The sequence below is a fragment of the Elephas maximus genome, chromosome 14, assembly GCF_024166365.1.
Source record: "Elephas maximus indicus isolate mEleMax1 chromosome 14, mEleMax1 primary haplotype, whole genome shotgun sequence".
NCBI lineage: Eukaryota > Metazoa > Chordata > Mammalia > Proboscidea > Elephantidae > Elephas > Elephas maximus.
This window is the reverse complement of record NC_064832.1, coordinates 99,174,861-99,196,299: the sequence shown is the minus strand read 5'-3', so window position 1 is coordinate 99,196,299 and position 21,439 is coordinate 99,174,861. Positions and strand designations below refer to the sequence as shown.

The following is a 21,439-nucleotide window of genomic DNA, read 5'->3' as shown; positions in this document are numbered from 1 at the left end:
CGACTTCTAGCGACCCCATGTGACAGAGAAGAACTGCCGCATAGGGTTTTCTGGGCTGTAATCTGTGTGGGAGCAGATCACTAGGTCTTTCTCCTGCAGAGTCTCTTGGTGGGTTGGAAACACCAACCTTCTTGTTATCAGCTGAGCCCTTTACCATTGTGCCACCAGGGCGCCTTCCTCGACAAATATAAATATCCCTAAATCCCAAGGAATTTTCTACTTGGATTCAGTATCATACATTTTTGTGGCCTAGTCTGATATATTAATACTGCTTTCACCAATCTGAAGATGAAGAGAGGACGGAATGATGATTTTCCCCCTGGGGTGCCAGTCTGTTGCTGACAGAAACAGACAAGAAATCAAAATCTCTCTTATTGATTATGAATCATGCTTCCATGGTTTTCAAGGTCACAGTTAGCTCTTGCACCTAAGGAGTAAAGGAAAAACCAAAGACCCGATCGGAAAAAAGAAACGAGTTTTCATCTGGCTAAATCTAGTGCCCTTTTTTCCTTCCCTAGGAGAGAGCTATGTGTGTGGCTCAATCGAGCCGTTCAAGAAACTGGAGTACACCAAGAACGTGAACCCCAACTGGTCAGTAAACGTAAAGACCACCTCAGCTTCCCGAGCTGTGTCGTCACTGGCCACCGCCAAGGGGAGCCCTTCAGAGGTGAGGGAGAACAAGGATTTCATTCGGCCCAAGCTGGTCACCATCATCAGAAGTGGGGTGAAGCCGCGGAAAGCTGTCCGGATTCTGCTGAACAAGAAGACGGCTCATTCCTTTGAGCAGGTCCTCACTGATATCACTGATGCCATCAAGCTGGACTCGGGAGTGGTGAAGCGCCTGTACACTCTGGACGGGAAGCAGGTAAGAGAGGATTTTGGTATGACTGTGACTCGAAAGGCAAGAACCAGGGAGGTGGAGGGCATTAGCTGTGTGCAGTGGGAATCTGAAACGTATTTTGCTCACATTGAGGGAACTGGTTCATTTCATCCACAGATAGGCATTTGTTGACCTCAGGACATTCCAAGGTTAGAATTAGACATGGGAATAAAGTATGAATATGTGTCTCTGAAGCCTAAATGATTATGCAGGAATTTCTACTTATTAACTGCTTATAATAGTGCTTTTCAGTCCTGTTAAAACAAAAAAAATATTAAGCCAATAAAAGAAATTGAAATTTATTTAATATGCGATTTGTAAATCGGGGCACCATTTCCAACTAAAGAGTCAAAAACATTCCAAAAAAGAAAAATCTTTCAAAGATTCTTATACCCTGGCATATTGCGAATGATTATACGTTGCCACGGAAACAGGGCCCAAACAGTATTTACATAATAAGTCATGGACATGCAACATTTTCTTGAAGAACAATTTACTTGATGGCTGATTTACCCTAAAACATATTTCTAGTCTGACCTTTGGAGTTTCTGTTGTTGAACTGCCCATGGATAATTCTTTAAAACATCACAATGTCCAAGGTAAAGTTTCTTTACTAATTAAGCTCTATTATTGTTTGAATGGAAGATGACTTTCAAAGTCAATTTTCTCAAGGCTTAAGGTTCAGAGATTATCTCAGGGCAATAGTCTGGGTAGATTATTTCAGCCTCCATAGAATCCAGAGTTAAAAACCCTGTTCCTCAGTGATCTGTTTTCAATTTTGGGCTATAGGCATCTGTCCTATAAGCCTGGAGCATGACTGAGATGTAGGGGTGGACTATGACCAGTAGAGAAAAACCTGACCCACTTATTTGACCTAAATGATGTTTTAGTATTTTATGTCTCAGTGATGTTCAGTGGTAAGACTGATTTACCTTTTATAGATTTAATTAAAAAAAAAAATCACTTAATTTTTTTGTTGTTGAGAATATACACGGCAAAACATGTACCAATTCAACCGTTTCTACATGTACCACTTAGTGACAGAGATTACATTCTTCAAGTTGTTCAGCCATTCTCACCCTCCTTTTCTGAGTTATTCCTCCCCATTAACATAAACTTACTTGCTCCCTAGCTTCCTATCTAAACTATCTAACTTTTAAGTTGCTGTTGTCAATTTGATCCCATATAGATAGCTCTTAAAATAGCTTAATGCTCAAGGCAGACATTTTTTACTGTAAAGTTAAGCTAAACAAAATATAATTTGGTTTTAATAAGACTTCAGGGGATATTTTTGGTTTAAGGGTTCAGGGGCAGTAGTTTTAGGGGTTTATCCAGCCTCAATGGCTCTAGAAAATCTGGATTCCATGAGAATTTGAAATTGTGTTCTGCATTTTCCCCTTTTGATCAGGATTCTTCTATGGGATCTTTGATCGTAATGCTCAGTAATGGTAGCCGGGCACCATCTGGTTCTTCTGGTCTCGTGGCGAAGGAAGCAGTTGATCGTGGAGCCCCTTGGCCACACCTTCCATATCCTCCTCCTATTCCTGACTCCTCTTCTTCCTCTGTTGCTCCAGGTGAATAGAGACCAGTGGTTGTGCCTTTTCAGAGATTTTCAAAGATGTATCTAAGGAATGAAATATCTCCGCCTGGATGGTATCGAGGGGCAAGTTTCTAGAATGTTACACATCTCGAATTTACAACATCGCTTCAGAGTTGAAATGAAAAGCAGTTTCTTTAGCTGTGGGATGGGCATCAGTTGACTTGGGCGAGTGGACATTTTAATGAGTTGGCAAGATGAACCTAAAGGAAACATTCTCTTTCAGTGTCGTTCGAGGAATTTTTTTGAGGGTTTGACAGAACCGAGGTGGTGGCCGAATAAAAAAACACTGGTCACAGGTAAAGTCTGATTTGTAGGTCATTCTGAGTTTACCAGTGGTTTTGTCTGTTTGTTCAAGATTATAATATTTAGCACATAATCTTCGCTTGAAATCTAGTGTTTAATACAGACCTATCAAAATGTCTTTTTATTATGTCAAGGGATAATTTCAATTATTTGTATGTATATTGTTGTTGTCGGGTGCCGTTTAGTCAATTCCAACTCGTAGCGACCCCGTGTGGCAGAGCAGAACTGCCCCAGAGGGTTTCCTTGGCTGTAATCTTTACACAAGCAGGTCGCCAGGGCTTTTTCCTGTGGAACCACTGGGTGGGTTCAAACCGCTAAGCTTTCAGTTAGCAGCTGAGATCTTAACTGTTGCACCACCAGGGCTCCTTGTACGTGTATCGCATATTAAAAACTAAAGCTAGATTCTTAAATTAAAGGTTGATCTTTACATCAGATACAGAGAAGACCCATACAAATTTTGGAAGGCTACCACATTCCAGCATTATGAATGAGAAATAGACGCTAATTCTAGGAAGAGTGTTAGTCCTGAAATAGTTCCTTCTCTAGGGACTTACTCAAATGATCTAAATTATAAAATTCATTAGGAAAAGAGGAATACGTGGCAACTGCTCATTCATACCCACCAGCCTTCTTGTCTTGTAAAGCTTCTGGTGTCACGTGGCTAGGGATTCCAAGGGATGGTTAGTCTTCATCGTCGTAGCAGAGATCAAGAAGTCCACTGCTGGCTTGTGAATTCTACAGTGAAACCTGTGAGAGGTGGAACTCCATGACCCCGTGTGACAGAGAACTGCGCCAGAGGGTTTCCTTGGCTGTAATCTTTATGGGGCAGGTTGCCAGCTCCTTCTCCCAAGGAGCCGCTGGGTGGTTTAGAACCGCCGACCTTTCGGATAGCAGCTGAGTGCTTAACTCTTGCACCACCAGTTAAGTTTTCAGAATTTTGGGGGTTCCCATTTGCCAACCACTGAGTTTAAAAACCAGCTTCAACTACTAAAGCCTGCCATCGATTGATCATTAAAATTTTTATTCCAGGAATGAATTCCTAGAACAAATACTATTATGTCCCCAGTTGTTTTCTTCGTTTTAAGAGTTGATGAAGTGTCTTCATTTTATGATGGGTATTTTGTTGTGGCTTAAATGTAAATGATCTGATATAACGAAAAGAACACCAGGTTTAATTAATGTCAAAAGACTGGAATTCAAGTCTTGGCTCAGCCACAAATTACTCATATTTTTAGCAGATCACTTCACTGAGACCCATTATCCTCACTGGTAAAATATGGATACGATGACCATCTCTGTTCCTGAGAGCTTGTGGCGCCCACTGTGAAGGCAGCTCTGATCTATGATGATGACCGTGATGGCTCTAGTGAACACTGTTCTAAGGGCTGTGTGTGTATTGGTGTTGTGTGCCGTGAAGTTGATTCCGCCTCGTAGCAACGCATGTGACAGAGAACTGCCCCACAGGGTTTTCTAGGCTGTGATCTTTATGGGAACAGATCGCCAGGTCTTTTTCCCACAGAGCCACTGGGTGGGTTCGAACCTCTGACCTTTCGGTTAGCAGCCGAGTGCTTATCCATTGCCCAACCAGGGCTTCTTATGGTTATTCTGTTGTGTGTTTTTGAGTCAGTTCTGACTCATAATGACCCCTGGGTGGGTTATGACAGAGTAGAACTGCTCTACAGGGTTTTCTAGGCTGGAAATCATTACAGGAGCAGTTTGTCAGGTCCTTTCTTGCGTGGAGATGCTGGGTAGGTTCAAACTGCTGACCTTTCGTTTAGCAGCCGGGTGAGCAGTTAACTTTTGCCCCACCAGGGCAGCTTTTGCATGTATTCGCATATGTAAATATTATGACAGCCCTTTTATTATCCTCATTTAACAGATGAGGGTACTAACGTGTTATAAAACTTGCCCGAGATCACCCAGCTATCAGTGGCAGGGTTGGGGTTTGAACTTGGTCTAGCTCCGAAGCCTTTCCTGTAACCAGTGTACTACAGCAGGCCGGTAGGTCAGTGGTTCGGACCCAGCAGCGGCTCCGAGGGAGAGAGACCCAGAGGTCTGCTTCCGTAAAGATTACAGCCTAGAAAACCCCTTGGGGCAGTTCTGCTCTGTCACGTGGGTTCGCTGTGAGTGGAAACCGACTTGGCCATTTGCCCCAGGAGCGCCACCTGATGATTTTCTGTGGTGTGTTTTCCTCCAGCAGTTGTCTTGCTGATGGTCGTACTTGACTTTGTCAAGTGTTAGGTTTGCTGTCTTGACGACCCCGCATTGTGCCGTGTTCCTTCCTGGCAGGAGCGAGAAAAGCTGCAGAACGCTGGATGAGAAAGTGCAGAGGAGACAAAGGCTTTGTGCCTGAGCGTCTAGTTGGAGCAGACACTTTCTCATGGAGCCCAGGAGCCTTTAGAATTGTTTCTGTTCAGAAGTGAACTTGGTCCCCATCAGCCGTCACTAGAGGAGGCGTCTTTGCCAGGCTTGGTCGGCCTCTGAGAATAAACGGCTTTCTCCAAGCCTTCTTGGGGGATGTTCTGCCCCAGAGGGATGGCACCTCTGCCGCCCCAGCTCCCTGCCCATGTGGCACTGGGCCATAGCCACCAACAAGATGTCACTCTGAAGGTCGTTTGTTCCACCCCTTTGTTTTTAATAGTTTACCTGAACGTTTGCATTCACTCCAGAAACACTATGGTCATTCCCACGTCCAATAACGTATTTAAAAAAAATTTTTTTTATGTTGAAGAAATACCCATTAAACCCAGTGCTGTCAGCTGACTCTGGCGTGTAGGACAGAGTGGAAGTGGAATTGCCCTGTGGGGTTTCCAAGGAGCCCTGGTGGCGCAGTGGTTAAGAGCTTGGCTACTAGTCAAAAAAAAAAAAAAACAGTCAACAGTTCAAATCTACCAGCTGCTCCTTGGAAACCCTATGGGGCAGTTCTGCTCTGTCCTGTAGGTTCGCTGTGAGTTGGAACCCGTTAGACTACAACAGGTTTGGTTTGGGATTTGGTTTTAGTCTTTACAGAAGCAGACAGCCACATTTTTCTCCAGTGGGGTGGCTGGTGGGTTTGAACCGCCAGCCTTTTGGGTAGCAGCCAAGCACTTTAACCACTGCACCACCAGGGCTCCTCTAAGGAAATGGAATTGTTTAAGAAATGAATAGCTTGAGTGCTTTGGGTAAGTGGGTGGAGAGAAGAATATGCACACAGGGCTAGGTTTTCGGGCCGCCTCCAGGCAGCACACGGATGTACTCAAGGGAGGGAAGCTGCTGACTGGGGTTTTGACACAGAAGGCCTGTGCCTGTGGTTAAGTTTGTCACCTGGAGGGGTGGGCGCCAGAGGGCACAGACCACAGGCATCCTCACTGGTGCCTACCACCTACTGTAGGACTTCTGGCCCATCACCTCTTGGGTTCCCTTTAAGCAGTAACCTAAGAATTCTTTTAAACAGTTGTCTTAGAGGCCACCCCAGCTCACAGTGACCCCGTGTGTGTTAGAGTAGAACTGTGCTCCATAGAGTTTTTTCTCTCTTTTTTCTAATAAGTGGGTGGATGAGTTTGTTTGTTTATGTGTTCACTTATCCACAAATACTGGTCCGTATCTCCCGTAAGCTGGTTACGGAACCAGGAGAAGCACTGTTGTTGCTGTGTGTGTAGAGTCACTTCTGACTTATGGTGACCCCGTGTGACAGAGCAGAGCTGCCCCATAGGGTCTCCTAGGTGTGATCTTTACGGATCACCAGGTCTTTCTCCCCTAGAGCTGCCATGTGGCTTAGAACTGCCAACCTTTCAGTTAGCAGCCGAGTACTTAACCATTGTGCAACCAGGGCTCCTTCACAGGGTTTTCAATGGCTGATTTTTTTTCCATTTTTTTTATTTTTGTAAAAGTATAAAAAACACATTTGCAAATTCAGTGAAACCAGTTCCATCAGTCATGTTGTGCAGCCATCAGCAATATCCGTTGCCAAATTTTCCATCCCCAGAAGCAGAAACTCAGTTCTGCCTGAACAGTGATTCTCTCCCTCTTCTGTCCCTCCCACCCCTGGTAACCCCCATCAGACTCTAATCTACACCTCTCCTGTTCTAGGTATTTGATGTGAGTGAAATCATGCAATAGTTGTCCTTTTGTTACTGGGTTTTCAGGTTCCCTCATGTTGTGGCATGTGTCAGGACTTCACTTCTCTTTATGGCAGAGCGCTATTACATGTATGGAGGGGCCACATTTAGTCTATCCATTTATCTGTTTGTTTTTTAATAATATTTTATTGTGTTTTTGGTGAAAGTTTACACAGCAAATTAGGTCCCCATTTTCTATACATATGGCCACTAGGGCTCCTCATAGAATTCTGTACATATTGTTCGGTGACATTGGTTACATTTTTTACACCGTGTCAACATTCTCATTATTTCCATTCTGGTTGTTCCATTTCCATTAATCTAGCCTCCCTGCCTCTACCCTGGCCCCCCAACACCTTCTCATCTTTGTTTTAAAGTAAATGTTGACCATTTGATCTCATATAGATGAGTTTTTAATGGAGCTCGGTACTCATGGGTGATATTCTTTATTTTATGAGCCAATCTGATATTTAGCTGAAAGGTGACCTCCATGTGTGGTTTGAGTTCCAGGTTTAAAGGGTATCTCAGGGTGATAGTCTCAGGGATTCCTTTAGTCTCTACTGGTCTAGCAAGTCTGGCCTTTTTTAAGAATTTGAGTTTTGTTCTACATTTTTCTCCCATTCTGTCCGGGACCATCTATTGTGTCCCTGGTCAGAACAGTCAGTAGTGGTAACCAGGCTCCATCTAGTTCTTCTGGTCCCGGGCTAGATGAGGCTGTGGTTTGTTCTGTAGGCTAGTTTCTTCTTTGAGTGTTTGGTTTCCTTCTTTCTCTTTTGCTTTGGACAAATAGAGACTAAGAGTTGTATCTTAGATGGCTGCTTGCATGCATTCAAGACTCTCAGACACTACTCACCAAACGAGTATGTAGAACATAACTTTGTGAACTATAGTATGTCAATTGACCAAGTTGTCCCACAAGACTATAGTCCTAAACCTCCAAGGCTAGTAAACCAATCCCATGAGGTGTTTGGTTATGTCTAGGAAGTATCCGAGACTGTGCCCCCTAACTGCTTTATTATGTATGTGAATATACGCAGCAGACGCATACATGTATATACATGTGCCTACAGATACGTCTATATGTGCACCCGTATACATATGTGCCTTCCTATACACGTGTATGCATACGTATCTACCTATGTAACCACACACGTCTTTTTTGTAGTTATCACAGAATTGCATATGTTACAGCGTTTACCAAAAAGTCCCTATTCTTGTGTACTTCTTAGGGTCATCATTTACCTTGGTCAGGTTGTGCACACTTCACCCACATTCGGCATTGCCTTTCCCATCACCAAAAATGGCAAGTGTCTGCTACCTAGAGTGTGAGCCTTCTCCTTCCCCCTCCCATTCCTGGTAACTGCCGGTGAACGTTGACTTCTGTACGTATACCTGTTCTTGTCTTATTACAAAAGTGTGATCGTGCAATGTTTGCCCTTTTGTGACTTATTTCACTCAGCATACTGTTGTCCAGATTCATCAACGTTATATTCTGAGAACCCATCATTATCCTTTACAGCTGTGTTGTGTGGATGTACCACAGTTTGTTTATCCATTCATCTGTTGATGGACGCTTGGGCTGTTGCCACCTTTGGCTGTTGTGAATAGTGCTGCAATGAACACTGGTGTACAAGTGTCTGTTTGTGTCACTGCCTTCAAGTCTCTTGAGTATATACCTAGGAGCGGGATTGCTAGGTCATAAAAACCCAAAAACCAAACCCATTGTTGTTGAGTCGTTCCGACTCATAGCAACCCTGTAGGGCAGAGCAGAATTGCCCCATAGAGTTTCCAGGGAGCATCTGGTGGATTCAAACTGCTGACCTTTTGGTTAGTAGCTATAGTCCTTAACCACTATGGCACCAGGGTTTCCTGCAGGGTCATATGGTTGGTTGCTTTATATTTAACTTTTTCGGGAACCACCATACAGTTTTCCAGAGTGGCTGTACCTCAATGGCTGATTTTTCAGAAGCATGTTGACAGGTTTTTTTTTCTGAGGTGCCTCTGGGTGGACTCAAACCACCAGCCTTTCAGTTAGCTTTAACAAAGGAAAGTTTATTCTCTCACAGTCTAGGAGGCTAGAAGTCCAAACTCAGGGTGCCAGCTCCAGAGGAAGGCTTTTTCTCTCTGTCGGCTCTGAGGAAGGTCCTTGTCATCAATCTTCCCTGGTCGAGGAGCTTCTCAGCTCAGGGATCCCGAGTCTGAAGGATGCGCTGTTCTCCTGGCTCTTGTTTCTTGGTGGTTTGAGGTCCTCACATCTCTCTGCTTGCTTCTCTCTTTTATATTTCAAAAGGGATTGATTTCAGACAGAATCTAATCTTGTAGATTGAGTCCTGCCTTATTAACATAACTGCAACTAATCCCACCTCATTAACATCATAGAGGTAGGATTTATGACACAGGAAAATCACATCAGATGACAAAATGGTGGACAATCACACAATACTGGGAATCACAGAGTAGCCAAATTGATACACATTTTTGGGGGACACAATTCAGTCCATAACAGCAGCTGAGCACGGTAATTATTTATATCACCCAGAGACTCCAAGGGCTCATTATACAGTAGTTATTTGAGGTTTCTGGGCTGTGACAAAGGAGCCCTGGTGGAGCAGTGGGTAAGCACTCAGCTGCTAACCTATAGATCAGTGGTTAGAACCCACCTGCTCTCTGAGGGAGAAAAACCTGGTGATCTTCTCCTGTAAAGATTATAGCCTAGCTCTGTTACACGGGGTCGCCGAGTTGGAGTCAGCTTGATGGTACCACCACCACCAATAGGCTGTGATCAGGAAGTCACTGTGTTAGAGTTACTACTCCAGTTACAGGTAGCTGCGATTTGCCGGCATGACCGTTGTGGCTTGCAAGCAGCTTAGGTGTGAGCAACCCCTTTCTAGTGGTTTCAGCGCTGCTTGTTCAGGGCCATTGATGCTTCAGGGAAGGGTGACCGTGAGCTTTCCTCCTCCTCATGCTGTTAAGGGCAGCTCTGCTCACCACAAGGAGCCCTGGTGGTGCAATGCGTAAGCGCTCAGCTGCTAACCAAGAGGTCGGCAGTTCAAATCCACCCAGTGGCTCCACAGGAGAAAGATATGGCAGTCTGCTTCCATAAAGATTTACAACCTTGGAAACCCTATGGGGCAGTTCTGCCCTCTCCTGTAGGGTCTCTAGGAGTCAGAATTAACTCCACAGCAATAGGTTTTTTTTTTGTAAATATCATCATAAGGAGCCCTGGTGGCACAACGGTTAAGCTCTTGGCTGCTAACCAAAAGGTTGGCAGTTCAAACCCTCACCAGTGGCTCCACGGGAGGAAGACTTGGAAATCTACTCCTGTAAAGATGACACCCCAGGAAATCGTATAGGGCAGTTCTGCTGTGTCACATGGGGTTGTTATGAGTCGGAATCGACTCAACGGCAGTGGGTTTGGTTTTTGTTTTCTGCTTACCACATGGTCAGACCTTTTGCTGGAAGGCGTAGAGGGTTCAGGAAAACCTCGTCTAGTCTTATTTTCAAGGATGCATTGCTTATTTGGGCCTGAGTTCAGGACCCTCAAGGAAGGAAAGGGGCCTTGGTGGTGTAGCGGTTAAGAACTTGGCTGTTAACCAAAAGGTTGGCAGTTTGAATCCACCAGCCGCTCCTTGGAAACCCTACAGGGCAGTTCTTCTCTGTCCTCTAGGGTGACTATGGGTCGGAATGGACTCGATGACCACGGGTTTGGTTTGGTTTAAGGAAGGAAAGGGGACATTTTCTAGCTGAGGGATGAGATCACATGCCCCTTACCCACATCTAGGGGTTCCGGTGTCTCTTCCTGCGCCCCCGGCAGGCTCTGTACATCATGGCTTTTCTTCTGGCTGTTCACTCCCTGGAGCCCTGGTGGTGCAGTGGTTAAGGCTATGGGCGCTAACCAGAAGATCGGCAGTTTGCTGCTCCTTGGAAACCCGATGGGAGCAGTTCTGCTCTGTTCTATAGGGTCGCTATAGGGTCACTGTGAGATGGAATCAGCTTGACGGTAATGGGTTTGGTTTGGTTTTTTATTCTCTCTCTGCCAAGCTGCTGCTCCCAGGTGGCCTTTGGACTGTGACTATGTTTAAGTGGCTAAAATCAGCCCCAGAGGCACAAGCTTTGCTACAGACACCCTGGCAAATCTCCTGCCTCTCAGTGGTGTGAAGAGTGCGGAAGTCTGCGGCTCTTTACGGAAGAGTGAAGCTGGCTGTCTTGAGCTGCTAAATCTGCTGCTGCTGCGATTATCCAACTCTTCCGCAGAGATGTTGAGAACAGCAAGTCTTAGAACAGCTAGTCCCTCAGCAGTGATCATAGATAACGCCCCGACCAAACGATTCCTCTCCCCCAACTTTAATATGGTGTTGATAAGCTAGACTGGTCTTTAAGTAGAAAAATGTATGTACATCCCAGTGTTTCTACCCTTCACGTTGAAGACCCTACAACAGAGCAGCTTGTTCAGAAGTAGGGGAAAAGTTCAGAGGTGTTGTATATATGAATATATGTGTGTATGGCCATGTAGCTGTGCATACATATGTGTACACCTGTATATACACACACGTATATATACAACACACATATATGCCTACATACATGTATATAACACATGTACATACCTGCATGCATATATGCCTATGTACACATATATACACACATGTATACATACAACACATACATGCCTACATACATATATATAACACATGTACACACCTGCATGCATATATGCCTGTGTACACGTATATACACACATGTATACACACATATATGTGTAAAAAAAAAGAAAAAGACTTTTCTTTTTTTTTTATATGTATACATACACATATATACACACATGGGTACATACCTACACATTTGACTACATACATACACATGTACATACATGTATACATACCTGCACACACATGCCTACACATATATACACACATATACATACCTACACACATACATGCTGAATAACTTATATACACACGTATGTGCATACGTATATGCCTACATCCATACATATATTCCTGTACATGTATTTTGTTGCTGTTGTTTCTAAGTCACATATGCCATAGCAGTTATCAGAAGGTCCTGTTTTCTTGTGTACTTCTTAGTGACATCTTTTACCATCATCAGACTGTGTACACTTCACCCTCATTTGGTGTTAGCTTTCCTATCAACAAAAATAGCAAGTGTCTCTGTCTAGAGGGTGAACCCCCTCTCCCCACCCCAACCCTGGTAACCACTAATGAGCATTTGTTTCTGTGTATTTACTTTTTCATGGCATCTCATAAAAGTGAGAACACACAATAATTGCTTTTTTTTTGATTGATTTATTTCTCTCAGTATAGTGTCCTCCAGGTTCATCCACGTTGTGAGATGTTTTGGGAACTCATTTTTCTGTATTGCTGAGGAGCATTCCATTGTACGTGTGTACCGCACTTTACGTATCCATTCATCCGTTGTCGGGCACTTAGGTTGTCTCCATCTTCTTGCTATTGTGAATAGTGCTGCGATGAACATGGGTGTGCGTATGTCTGCTCATGTCTCTTCTGTTAGATCCCTTGGAGGTAGGACAGATTACCCAATAAGCAAGGTAGGCTCAGGGCTACTTGGGCTTACTTGCTAACCTGTAGTGCACAGTTTCACCTGTTTTTCACCACCTCAGAGAGGTGGCGAAACTCAGGTGAAATTGTACCCTACAGATTTGCAAGCGAACACAAGCAAGCCCGTGTATACCTTGCCTATTGTAAGCCTCTGCTTACCTTGCTTACTGGCTAATCTGTCCCTGCTAGAAGGGATGTTATGTTTTCATCTCATAGACGTTGCACATAGTTTATGTACTTTGCAGAATGCACCACGGCTAGCCAGCTACAGTGAACAATTTATTATCTCCCTAGTATGGAAAACCCTTGGAATCACTCAGCCAAATGTACTCATGAACTGCCCTAGATGGTGAATGGTGAGAATGGGCATCCCAGCTGCCACCTTAAGGAAATCCCAGTTGTTGTTAGTTACCATTGAGTGAGCCCCAACTCGTGGTGACTGCACGTACAACATAACGAGACATTGCCTAGTCCTGCACCATCTTCATGATCGTTGGCGTGTTTGAGTCCATTGTTGGGGCCACCGTGCAGCACCTTCCAAACCACGGGGCTCGTCTTTCCGCACTACATGGGACATCGTTCTGTTGTGATCCGTCAGGTTTTCATTGGCTAATTTTCAGAAGTAGGTTGGCAGGCCTGTCTTCCTAGTACCTAGCTGTTAGTAAATTCATCAGTTACTAGGTCTTCTCTGTGTGTTTTTATCATTGAATCTCCATGACCTGTTACCAACATAAAGCTCAAACGGTACTTGCACATACATCATGGTAACCGCAGCCATTTATTTCATGTGATCGGTTCATGAGTTAAGGGAATTCAGGAAATGACGATGTTCAGGAGAAATCAGACATTATAAGATGATCTTTAGTTTTTGTTTGTTTGTTAGATGTTGTCTCATTCTAACCTGAAATAAAAATAATTTCGTTCACTCCTTGAGTTTAGAAAGCTTAGAATGGTATATTTTCTCCTTACAAGTTAAAGAAGTAGTATGTATTACTATCTCATCTGAGCTGGGCTAAAGCAGTTGAGGAGATAGAAAACAGGAAGCCCAGAATTTTTGAAATGAAAGGTAAGGAATTCAGGATGTGATTGGACACAGTTGGACGAGAAAAGGAGATTTTTCTTTAGCTTTGGCCAGCGTGGCATTTTTTTGTTTTTTTGATAGAACTTTTCTGTGACAGCACTAATTAACTTTAAGAATATTGGAAGTCTTCATTCTTGGCATGCATGTATTTTACTATTATGATTTGGTACATTATCTATGTTGTGAAAGTGAATATAACATCTTTTAATTTCATTGGTAATTGGTATAAAAAAGCAGTTGATACAGGTAATTTGGCTTATGTTTCTAAATGTCAAATTAAACTTTCTACAAAAGCTCAGGCACGTGTCGAACCATCTTCATGAGTTGCTGGAGCTCTGAGTTGACGGGAGCCATTCTGTTTTCAAAGAAAAGGGAGCTCGGCGATAATTATGTTACCTCCATTTAGGGAAATGAAGTGTTCAGAGTATAACGTGCTATTTTAGGTTTATGTCTTTGTTGATGTTCAGGACTTAAGAGCTACACCTGCCCTTGTCGTTGTTGGGTCCCACTGAGTTGACAGAGAACTGTCGCGTAGGGTTTTCTTGGCTGTAATCATTTTTGTTATTGTTATAGTTGAGAGTATACACAGCAAAACATACACCAATTCGACAGTTTCTGTGTGTACAATTCAGTCACATTGACGACATTCTTCTGTTTGTGCAGGCATTTTTACGCTCCTTTTCTGAGTTGTTCCTGCCTCACTGACATAAAGTCACTGCCTCTGCACCTCCTGTCTGACCTTTCTAGTTGCTGTTGTCGTTTTGATCCCATATAGACAGCTCTTCAAACAGCAGAATATTCAAGGCAGACATCCTTTGCTAAATAAGGTAACTTATTATTTGGTTTAAGAAGACTTCAGGGGATATTTTTGGTTTAAAGTTTAAAGATGATCTCAGGACAGTAGTTTCAGGGGTTCATCCAGCCTCTGTGGGTCCAGAAAGCCTGGGTTCCATGATAACTGGGCATTCTGTTCCGCATCCCCCCCTTTTGATTGGGATCTTTCTGTAGAATCTCTGATCAGAATGGTACCCAGGCGCCGTCCAGCTCTTCTGGTCTCAGTGTGGAGGAGGCGTTTGTTCACGTCTTGGCTGTAACCTTTACAGGATCAGACCACCAGGCCTGTCTTCCACAGCACCACTGGGTGGGCTCAAACCGCCAACCTTCTGGTTAGCAGCCGAGGCAAACAGTTTGTGCCACTCAGGGACTCGAGTCATCATTACAACCCTGCAGAGCGAGAGCCTCCTCGTTTCTCAAGATTCAGCTCAAAAGTGGCCTTGTCTGTAACACACGTCCTGCCTTCCCCACATAGAGTTGCTGGTGCCCTGTCGAGGCCGGGGTATGCACACTGCACGTAACCCTCGCAGCACTGGGTTGTGCTGGCCTCTGGCGTTCTGTCCCTCCTCAGCTTTTGTAGGGTGGCCGAGGGAACGTGCCTTACAGGCCCCGACCTAGTGAATGCTTGCTTAGTAGATGGTTGAGTGACTAAAGAACTGGACGATGGGCCTCCTTGCCAAGAGCTATATCTTTGGCTGCTGCTTTTTTCTCCCAGAATACAGCAAGGAGGAGCCCTGGTGGCACAGTGGTTAAAGCGCTTGGCTGCTAACTGAAAGGTCGGCTGTTTGAACCCACCAGCTACTCTTCGGCGGAAAGATGTGGCAGCCTGCTTCTGTAAAGATTACAGCCTTGGAAACCATATGGGGCAGTTCTGCTCTGTCCTGTAGGGTCGCTGTGAGTGGGAACCGACTTGACGGCAGTGGCAGTGGGTTTGATTTTTGTACAGCAAGGTACAGGTGACAGCTATTTAGAAACCAGCTTTGTCAGCGTGGGCTGGATCGTGTGTGCTCTGCAATCATGGATTGATTCTGAGACTCTCAGTATGGCGGCTGTTTTCTCGCTCAGGCTCCTGCTTCATTAAAGAACCCAGGATAATTAAAAAAAAAAAAACTCATCTGCCAGTTTTAGAACGTTTTAGCTATTTAAAGAACGCTTCTCCTGTGAGGGAAACAACAGATATTGCCTTCTGAGTCAGAATTGCTGTCAGTCGCCCTGACATTGAGGCGCTAATCGATGCGGTCTGGGGATTTATAAATTGGTGATAGGCCCGTGAGAGATCCCGTGAGAAGCGTCTGCCCCAATTACTGCAAAAATGCAGACCTTCAGCATCAAGGCCATTTGTATGTGGGGAGGACAGTATGTCACAGCAGAATTCTGATTAGTTTAAATCCCTGAAACTAAATTAGATGAAAGAAGGAAGTTTTGAAAATTAAATGGAACTTACAAAATCCAGTTTTAAATCTAAACCATGTTGTAAACAGCATGCCATAGCAGCAGAAAGCCAGATGGGGGATTTATTTCTTAATTAACTTTCTCCCATTGTAGGATTAATGTAGGATCATTGTAAGGAATTTTGAAAAAATACAAAAATTTTCGGATAAAATTACCTCCATGCTCACTGACAAGATGGCCCTTGTTAACATTTTGGTTCATTTCCTTTGCTTTTTTTATTAAAAAAATTTTTTTATCCTATTCTATATATAGTTTGGTGTTTTGCTTGTAACTTAACATGATAGCGGAGCCCTGGTGGCACAGTGGTTAAGAGCTTGGCTGCTAACCAAAAGGTCGGCAGTTCAAATCCACCAGGTGCTTCCTTGGAAACTGTATGGGGCAGTTCTGCTCTGTCCTGTAGGGTCGCTATTAGTTGGATTCTACTCGACAGCAATGAGTTTTGGGTTTAACATGATATTAGGAACATTTATGTGGAAACCCCCTGGTGGCGCAGTGGTTAAGCGCTTGGCTGCTAACCAAAAGGTTGGTGGTTCAAACCCACTCAGTGGCTCTTCAGGAGAAAAACCTGGTGGATAAGGACCACAGCCTAGGAAACCCTATGGGGCAGTTCTGCTCTGTCAGGTGGGGCCACTGTGAGTCGAAGTGGACTTCACGGCACCAACAGCAGCAGAGCACGTGGGAATTCAATGAGATGGATTGACAGGGTAGCCGCAACAGTGGCCTTCGACGTACCAGCAGTCGTGAAGATTGCCCAACACTTGCTTCCGTTACATGTAAGGTCGCCATGGGTCACAGCCAATCGATGGTGACTGACAACATGCGGGAACGTCCTTGAAATTATTAACCCACCCTCTGTCCGCTTTGGCATTTTCTTGCCCAGTGTAAGGTCCTCCAAAACTGAGTGGTCCAGTGACTTTTCCTCTCTACACCCCTCCTGTCTGTGTTCTGGCTTACAGCTGAAATAACCTGGTCCAAAGTCAGATTGGGAAGCTAATATTGTGTGACGTAGTGATTCTTGAAGGAGCCCTGGTGATGCACTGTTTAAATGCTCGGCTCTAACTGAAAGGTCAGCAAGCAGTTCAAACCCGCCCGCAGCTCCTCGGGAGAAAAGACCTGGCAACCTGCTCCCATAAAGGTTACAGCCTAGGAAACCCCTGTGGGGCTCTTCTCCTCGGTCACATGGGTCGCTGTGAATCAGAATCTACTTGACAGCACACAACAACAACAACAACAGTGAGTCTTGATAAGTTATTCAATGTCATCAGTTCGTTGTGGGTGAAGGGTACCTCAGGAATTCACTCACTCAGTCCAGAATCCTTTGGAAAGATTTTAGGCACGTTTCAAAACGTGTCTGGTTAAATAGGCGTCCCTGGGTGGTGCAAAGGGTTAATAATGTGTTCAGCTGCTAACAAAAAGATTGGAAGTACAAGTCCACCCAGAGGCGCGTTGGAAGAAAGGGCTGGTGATTTGTTTCTAAAAAGTCAGCCATTGGAAACCCTATGGAGCGCAGCTCTACTCTGACACACGTGGGGTCGCTGTGAGTCGGAATTGACCTGACAGCAACTGGTTTGGCTGAAGAAATAAACCTACCAATGATCTAGATAGAGTCCTTGGGTGGTGCAAATGGTAAAGAACGGAACTACTAACTGAAAGGTTGGTGGTTCAAACCCACCCAGAGGCACCTGGGAAGACAGACTTGGTGATCTGCTTTCGAAAGCCCACAGCCTTAAAAACCTGTGGAGCAGCTCTGCTCTGCACACATGGGGTTGCCATGAGTCGGAATTCACTTGAGGGTAACTAGCAACAAGAAGCAGCCTTCCATAAATACCAGATGACAGAGGCTCTCCAGGACAACAGGAGCACTGTGGCCACGCTCCGTTACAGCTCTCTACCTCAGGGAAGAAAGGCAAGGTGTTTCCCTTTCTGGGCACAATCACTTTGCTTTCTATCCCGAACATTTGCGCACTCCCGTTAGACCAAAACATCTCCTGACCGTTCGCGCACTCCCGTTAGACCAAAACATCTCCCGACCGTTTAGACCAAAACATCTCCCGACCGTTCGCGCACTCCCGCTAGACCAAAACATCTCCCGACCATTCGCGCACTCCTGTTGAACCAAAACATCCTGGGAAAGAAGACAGTGCCGTACTGATTGATTTCTGTATTCTCTACTATACTTTCTTAGGTGCTTAAAAAAAAAAAAGCAAAAACCCATTGCCGTCATGTGGATTCCAACTCATAGTGACCGTATAGGACAGAGTAGAGGAGCACCTGGTGCATTCAAACTGCCGACCTTTTGGTTAGCAGCCGTAGCTCTTAACTGCGCCACCAGGGTTTCCTCTTAAGTGCTTAGTGCTTGTTAAATGAAAGTTGTGATTTTAAAGCCCTGCTGCCGAGCTTGTCTGGGGACCAGCAGCATCAGTGCCATCAGGCAGAAATGCAGAATCTCAGGCCCCATCCCAGACCAACCGAATCAGAATGTCCATTTTTTAAGATCTCTAGCCAAGAAAACCCTATGGGGCAGTTCCACTCTGTCACGCGGGGTCTCCATGAGCTAAAAGTTGACTCGACAGCACCAAGCAACAATAACAACAACAACAACCCTGTGAAGTATGGAGTGAAAGTAATCCGAGCCCTGTGCTCCATTTGTCTACCTCTGGAGCCTGGAGGTTGGGACCACACTGACTCTCCATTTAACTGTAGAATTAATGGACAAAATGGTGTTGTAGCAGGTCTTGACAGGTTCAGAGGGGGACAGTGCGCCAGGCACAGGGATGTGGAAGCCAGGAGAACTGGAAAAGGTGAGCAGTGAATTTTCTCAGGCTGAAAAGAAAGAGAAGTACTGTGATAACAGAAAAACTAGGTTTTTTTTTTACCTGGAGCTCATGGTTGATAAAGTTAGCGGGTCATGAAAAATGAGGGAAGCTGTCAATGAGATGGATTGACAGATGGCTGCAACGAGGGACTCAAACCCACCAAGGATCATGAAGATGGGGCGGGACTGGGTAACTTTCCATTCTGTTGTAAATAAGTTTACAGAGCTCTAGTGGTGCAGGCGTTAAGTGCTCGGTTGTTAACTGAAAGGTTGGTGGTTTGAACCCACTCAGCACGTCCACAGAGAAAGACCTGGAGATCTGCTCCGGAAAAGATCACAGCCTGGGAAGCCCTATGGGGCAGTTCTACTCTGTCACATGGGGCGCTGTGAGTTAGCTTCAGCTCGAAGGCACACAGCAGATGTTGCTATAATGCCGAACAGACTTCATCAGACCTTCCAGACTAAGACAGAGGAGGAAGAAAGGCCTGGTGACCTACTTTAGAAAACCAGCCAGTGAGCACACTGTGGAGTGCAGCGGTCCTATCCTGTTGTGCATGGGGTCACCATGAGTCGGGAGCCGACTCAACAACAACAGGTGATCATCTTCACTTTAAAGCTTGAGAAGCATTCCTCAGAAAACTTAATGGCATCAGTGAGGTATCAGAGACCAAAGGGCTAAAGATAGTGGTAAACCCTGGCTGTTATATGGTGGGTGACTTAAACATCAACTTGAGCCCATTTAGCAGTTCTGTCAGCATCCTCTCAGTGTCAGTGTTAACATCAGATGGCAAGACGGGGATACCAGCAACAGTGTTCTGAGAGCAGCCAGTCCATCAGTGTGTGTCGTAGATTGAATCGTGTCCCCAAAAAAGTGTGTCAACTTGACTAGGCCATGGTTCTCAGTATTGTGTGATTGTCTACCATTTTGTCATCTGATTTTCTTACGTGTTGTAAATCCTACCTCTATGATGTTAATGACGCACACGTGTCTGTCAGTTTGTCGTACTATGGGGGCTCGCGTGTCACTGTGATGCTGGAAGCTAGGCCACCGGTATTCAGATACCAGCAGGGCCAGGTTTTAGCCGAGCTTCCAGGCTAAGACAGACTAGGAAGAAGGACCTGCAGTTTACTTCTGAAAAAAATGGCCAGAGAAAACATTATGAATAGCAGGGGAACACTGCTGTCATAGATTGAATTATGTCCCCCCAAAAATGTGTGTCTCAGCTTGGTTAGGCCAGGATTCCCAGTATTCTGTGGTTGTCCTCCATTTTGCAATTGTAATTTTATGTTAAAGAGGATTAGAATGGGATTGTAACAACTTTACTAAGGTCACATCCCTGATCCAGTATAAAGGGAGTTTCCCTGGGGTGTGGCCTGCACCACCTTTTATCTCACGAGAGATGAAAGGGAAGCAAGCAGAGAGTACAGGACCTCATACCACCTCAAAAGCAGTTCCGGGAGCAGAGTGCATCTTTTGGACCCCAGGTCCTTGTGTGGAGAAGCTCCTGGTCTGGGGGAAGATCGATGAGGAGGCTGACAGAGAGAGAAAGCCTTCCCCTGAATTTGGACTTTTAGCCTTCTTTACTGTGAAGAAATAAACTTCTCTTTGTTAAAGCCATCTACTTGTGGCATTTCTGTCATAGCAGCACTAGATGACTAAGACACTGTCTGATACCATGCCAGAAGATGAGCCCCTCAGATTGGAAGAAACTCAAAATATGACCGGTAAAGAGCTGCCTCCTCAAAATAGAGTTGGCCTGAATGATGTGAATGGAGTCGAGCCTTTGGGACCTTCATTTGCTGATGTGGCAGGACTCAAAATGAGAAGATACAGCTGCAAACATCCATTAATAATAGGAACCATGGAATGTATGAAATACGAATTTATGAAAATTGGAAATGGTCAAAAATGAGATAGAATGCATAAAGATGGATATCCTAGGCATTAGTGAGCTGAAGTGGGCTGGTGTTGGCTGTTTTGAATCAGACAATCGTATGGTCTATTATGCTAGGAGGGACTACTTGAAGAGGAATGGTGTTGCATTCATCATCAAAAAGAACATTTCAAGATGTGTCCTGAAGTACGCTGTCAGTGATAGGATACTATCCATACACCTATAAGGAAGACCAGCTAATACAACTGTTATTCAAATTTATGCACCAACCACTAAGGCCACAGATGAAGAAATTGAAGATTTTTACCAGCTTCTGCAGTCTGAAATAGATCGAACATGCTATCAGAATGCATTGATAATCACTGGTGATTGAAACAGAAAGTTGGAAACAAAGAAGAAGGATTGGTAGTTGGAAAATATGGCTTTGGTGATAGAAAAGATGCTGGAGATCGCATGATAGAATTTTGCAAGACCAGCAACTTCTTCATTGCAAATACCTTTTTTCACCAACATAAACTGCAACTATACAGGTGGACTTTGCTGGATGGAGTACACAGGAGGAATCAAATCAACTACATCTGTGAAAAGACATAATGGAAAAGCTCAATATCATCAGTCCGAACAAGGCCAGAGGCTGATTGTGGAACAGACCATCAATTGTACCTATGCAAGTTCAAGTTGAAACTGGACAAAATTAGAATGAGTCCACGAGAGCCAAAGTACGACCCACCTGAATTTAGAGACAATCTCAAGAATAGATTTGAAGGGTTGAACACTAATGACTGAAGACCAGATGAGTTGTGAAATGACGTCAAGGACATCATTCATGAAGAAAGCAAGAGGTCATTAAAAAGACAGGAAAGAAAGGAAAGACCAAAATGGATATCAGAAGAGACTCTGAAA

General features: G+C 44.5%; 1 protein-coding gene across 1 annotated transcript in view; it reads left to right on the top strand.

Annotated features, from left to right (window-relative positions):
- The window catches only part of LOC126058363 (serine/threonine-protein kinase DCLK1-like), a 61,143-nt gene that overhangs the window by 19,710 nt on the left and 19,994 nt on the right, over positions 1 to 21,439 (top strand). The window contains exon 3 of the mRNA XM_049853467.1: positions 519 to 21,439. This exon is cut by the window's right edge and continues 19,994 nt beyond it. Coding sequence (XP_049709424.1) covers positions 519 to 1,012 — 494 coding nt within the window. The 3' untranslated portion in view covers positions 1,013 to 21,439. The remainder of the gene's footprint in view (positions 1 to 518) is intronic.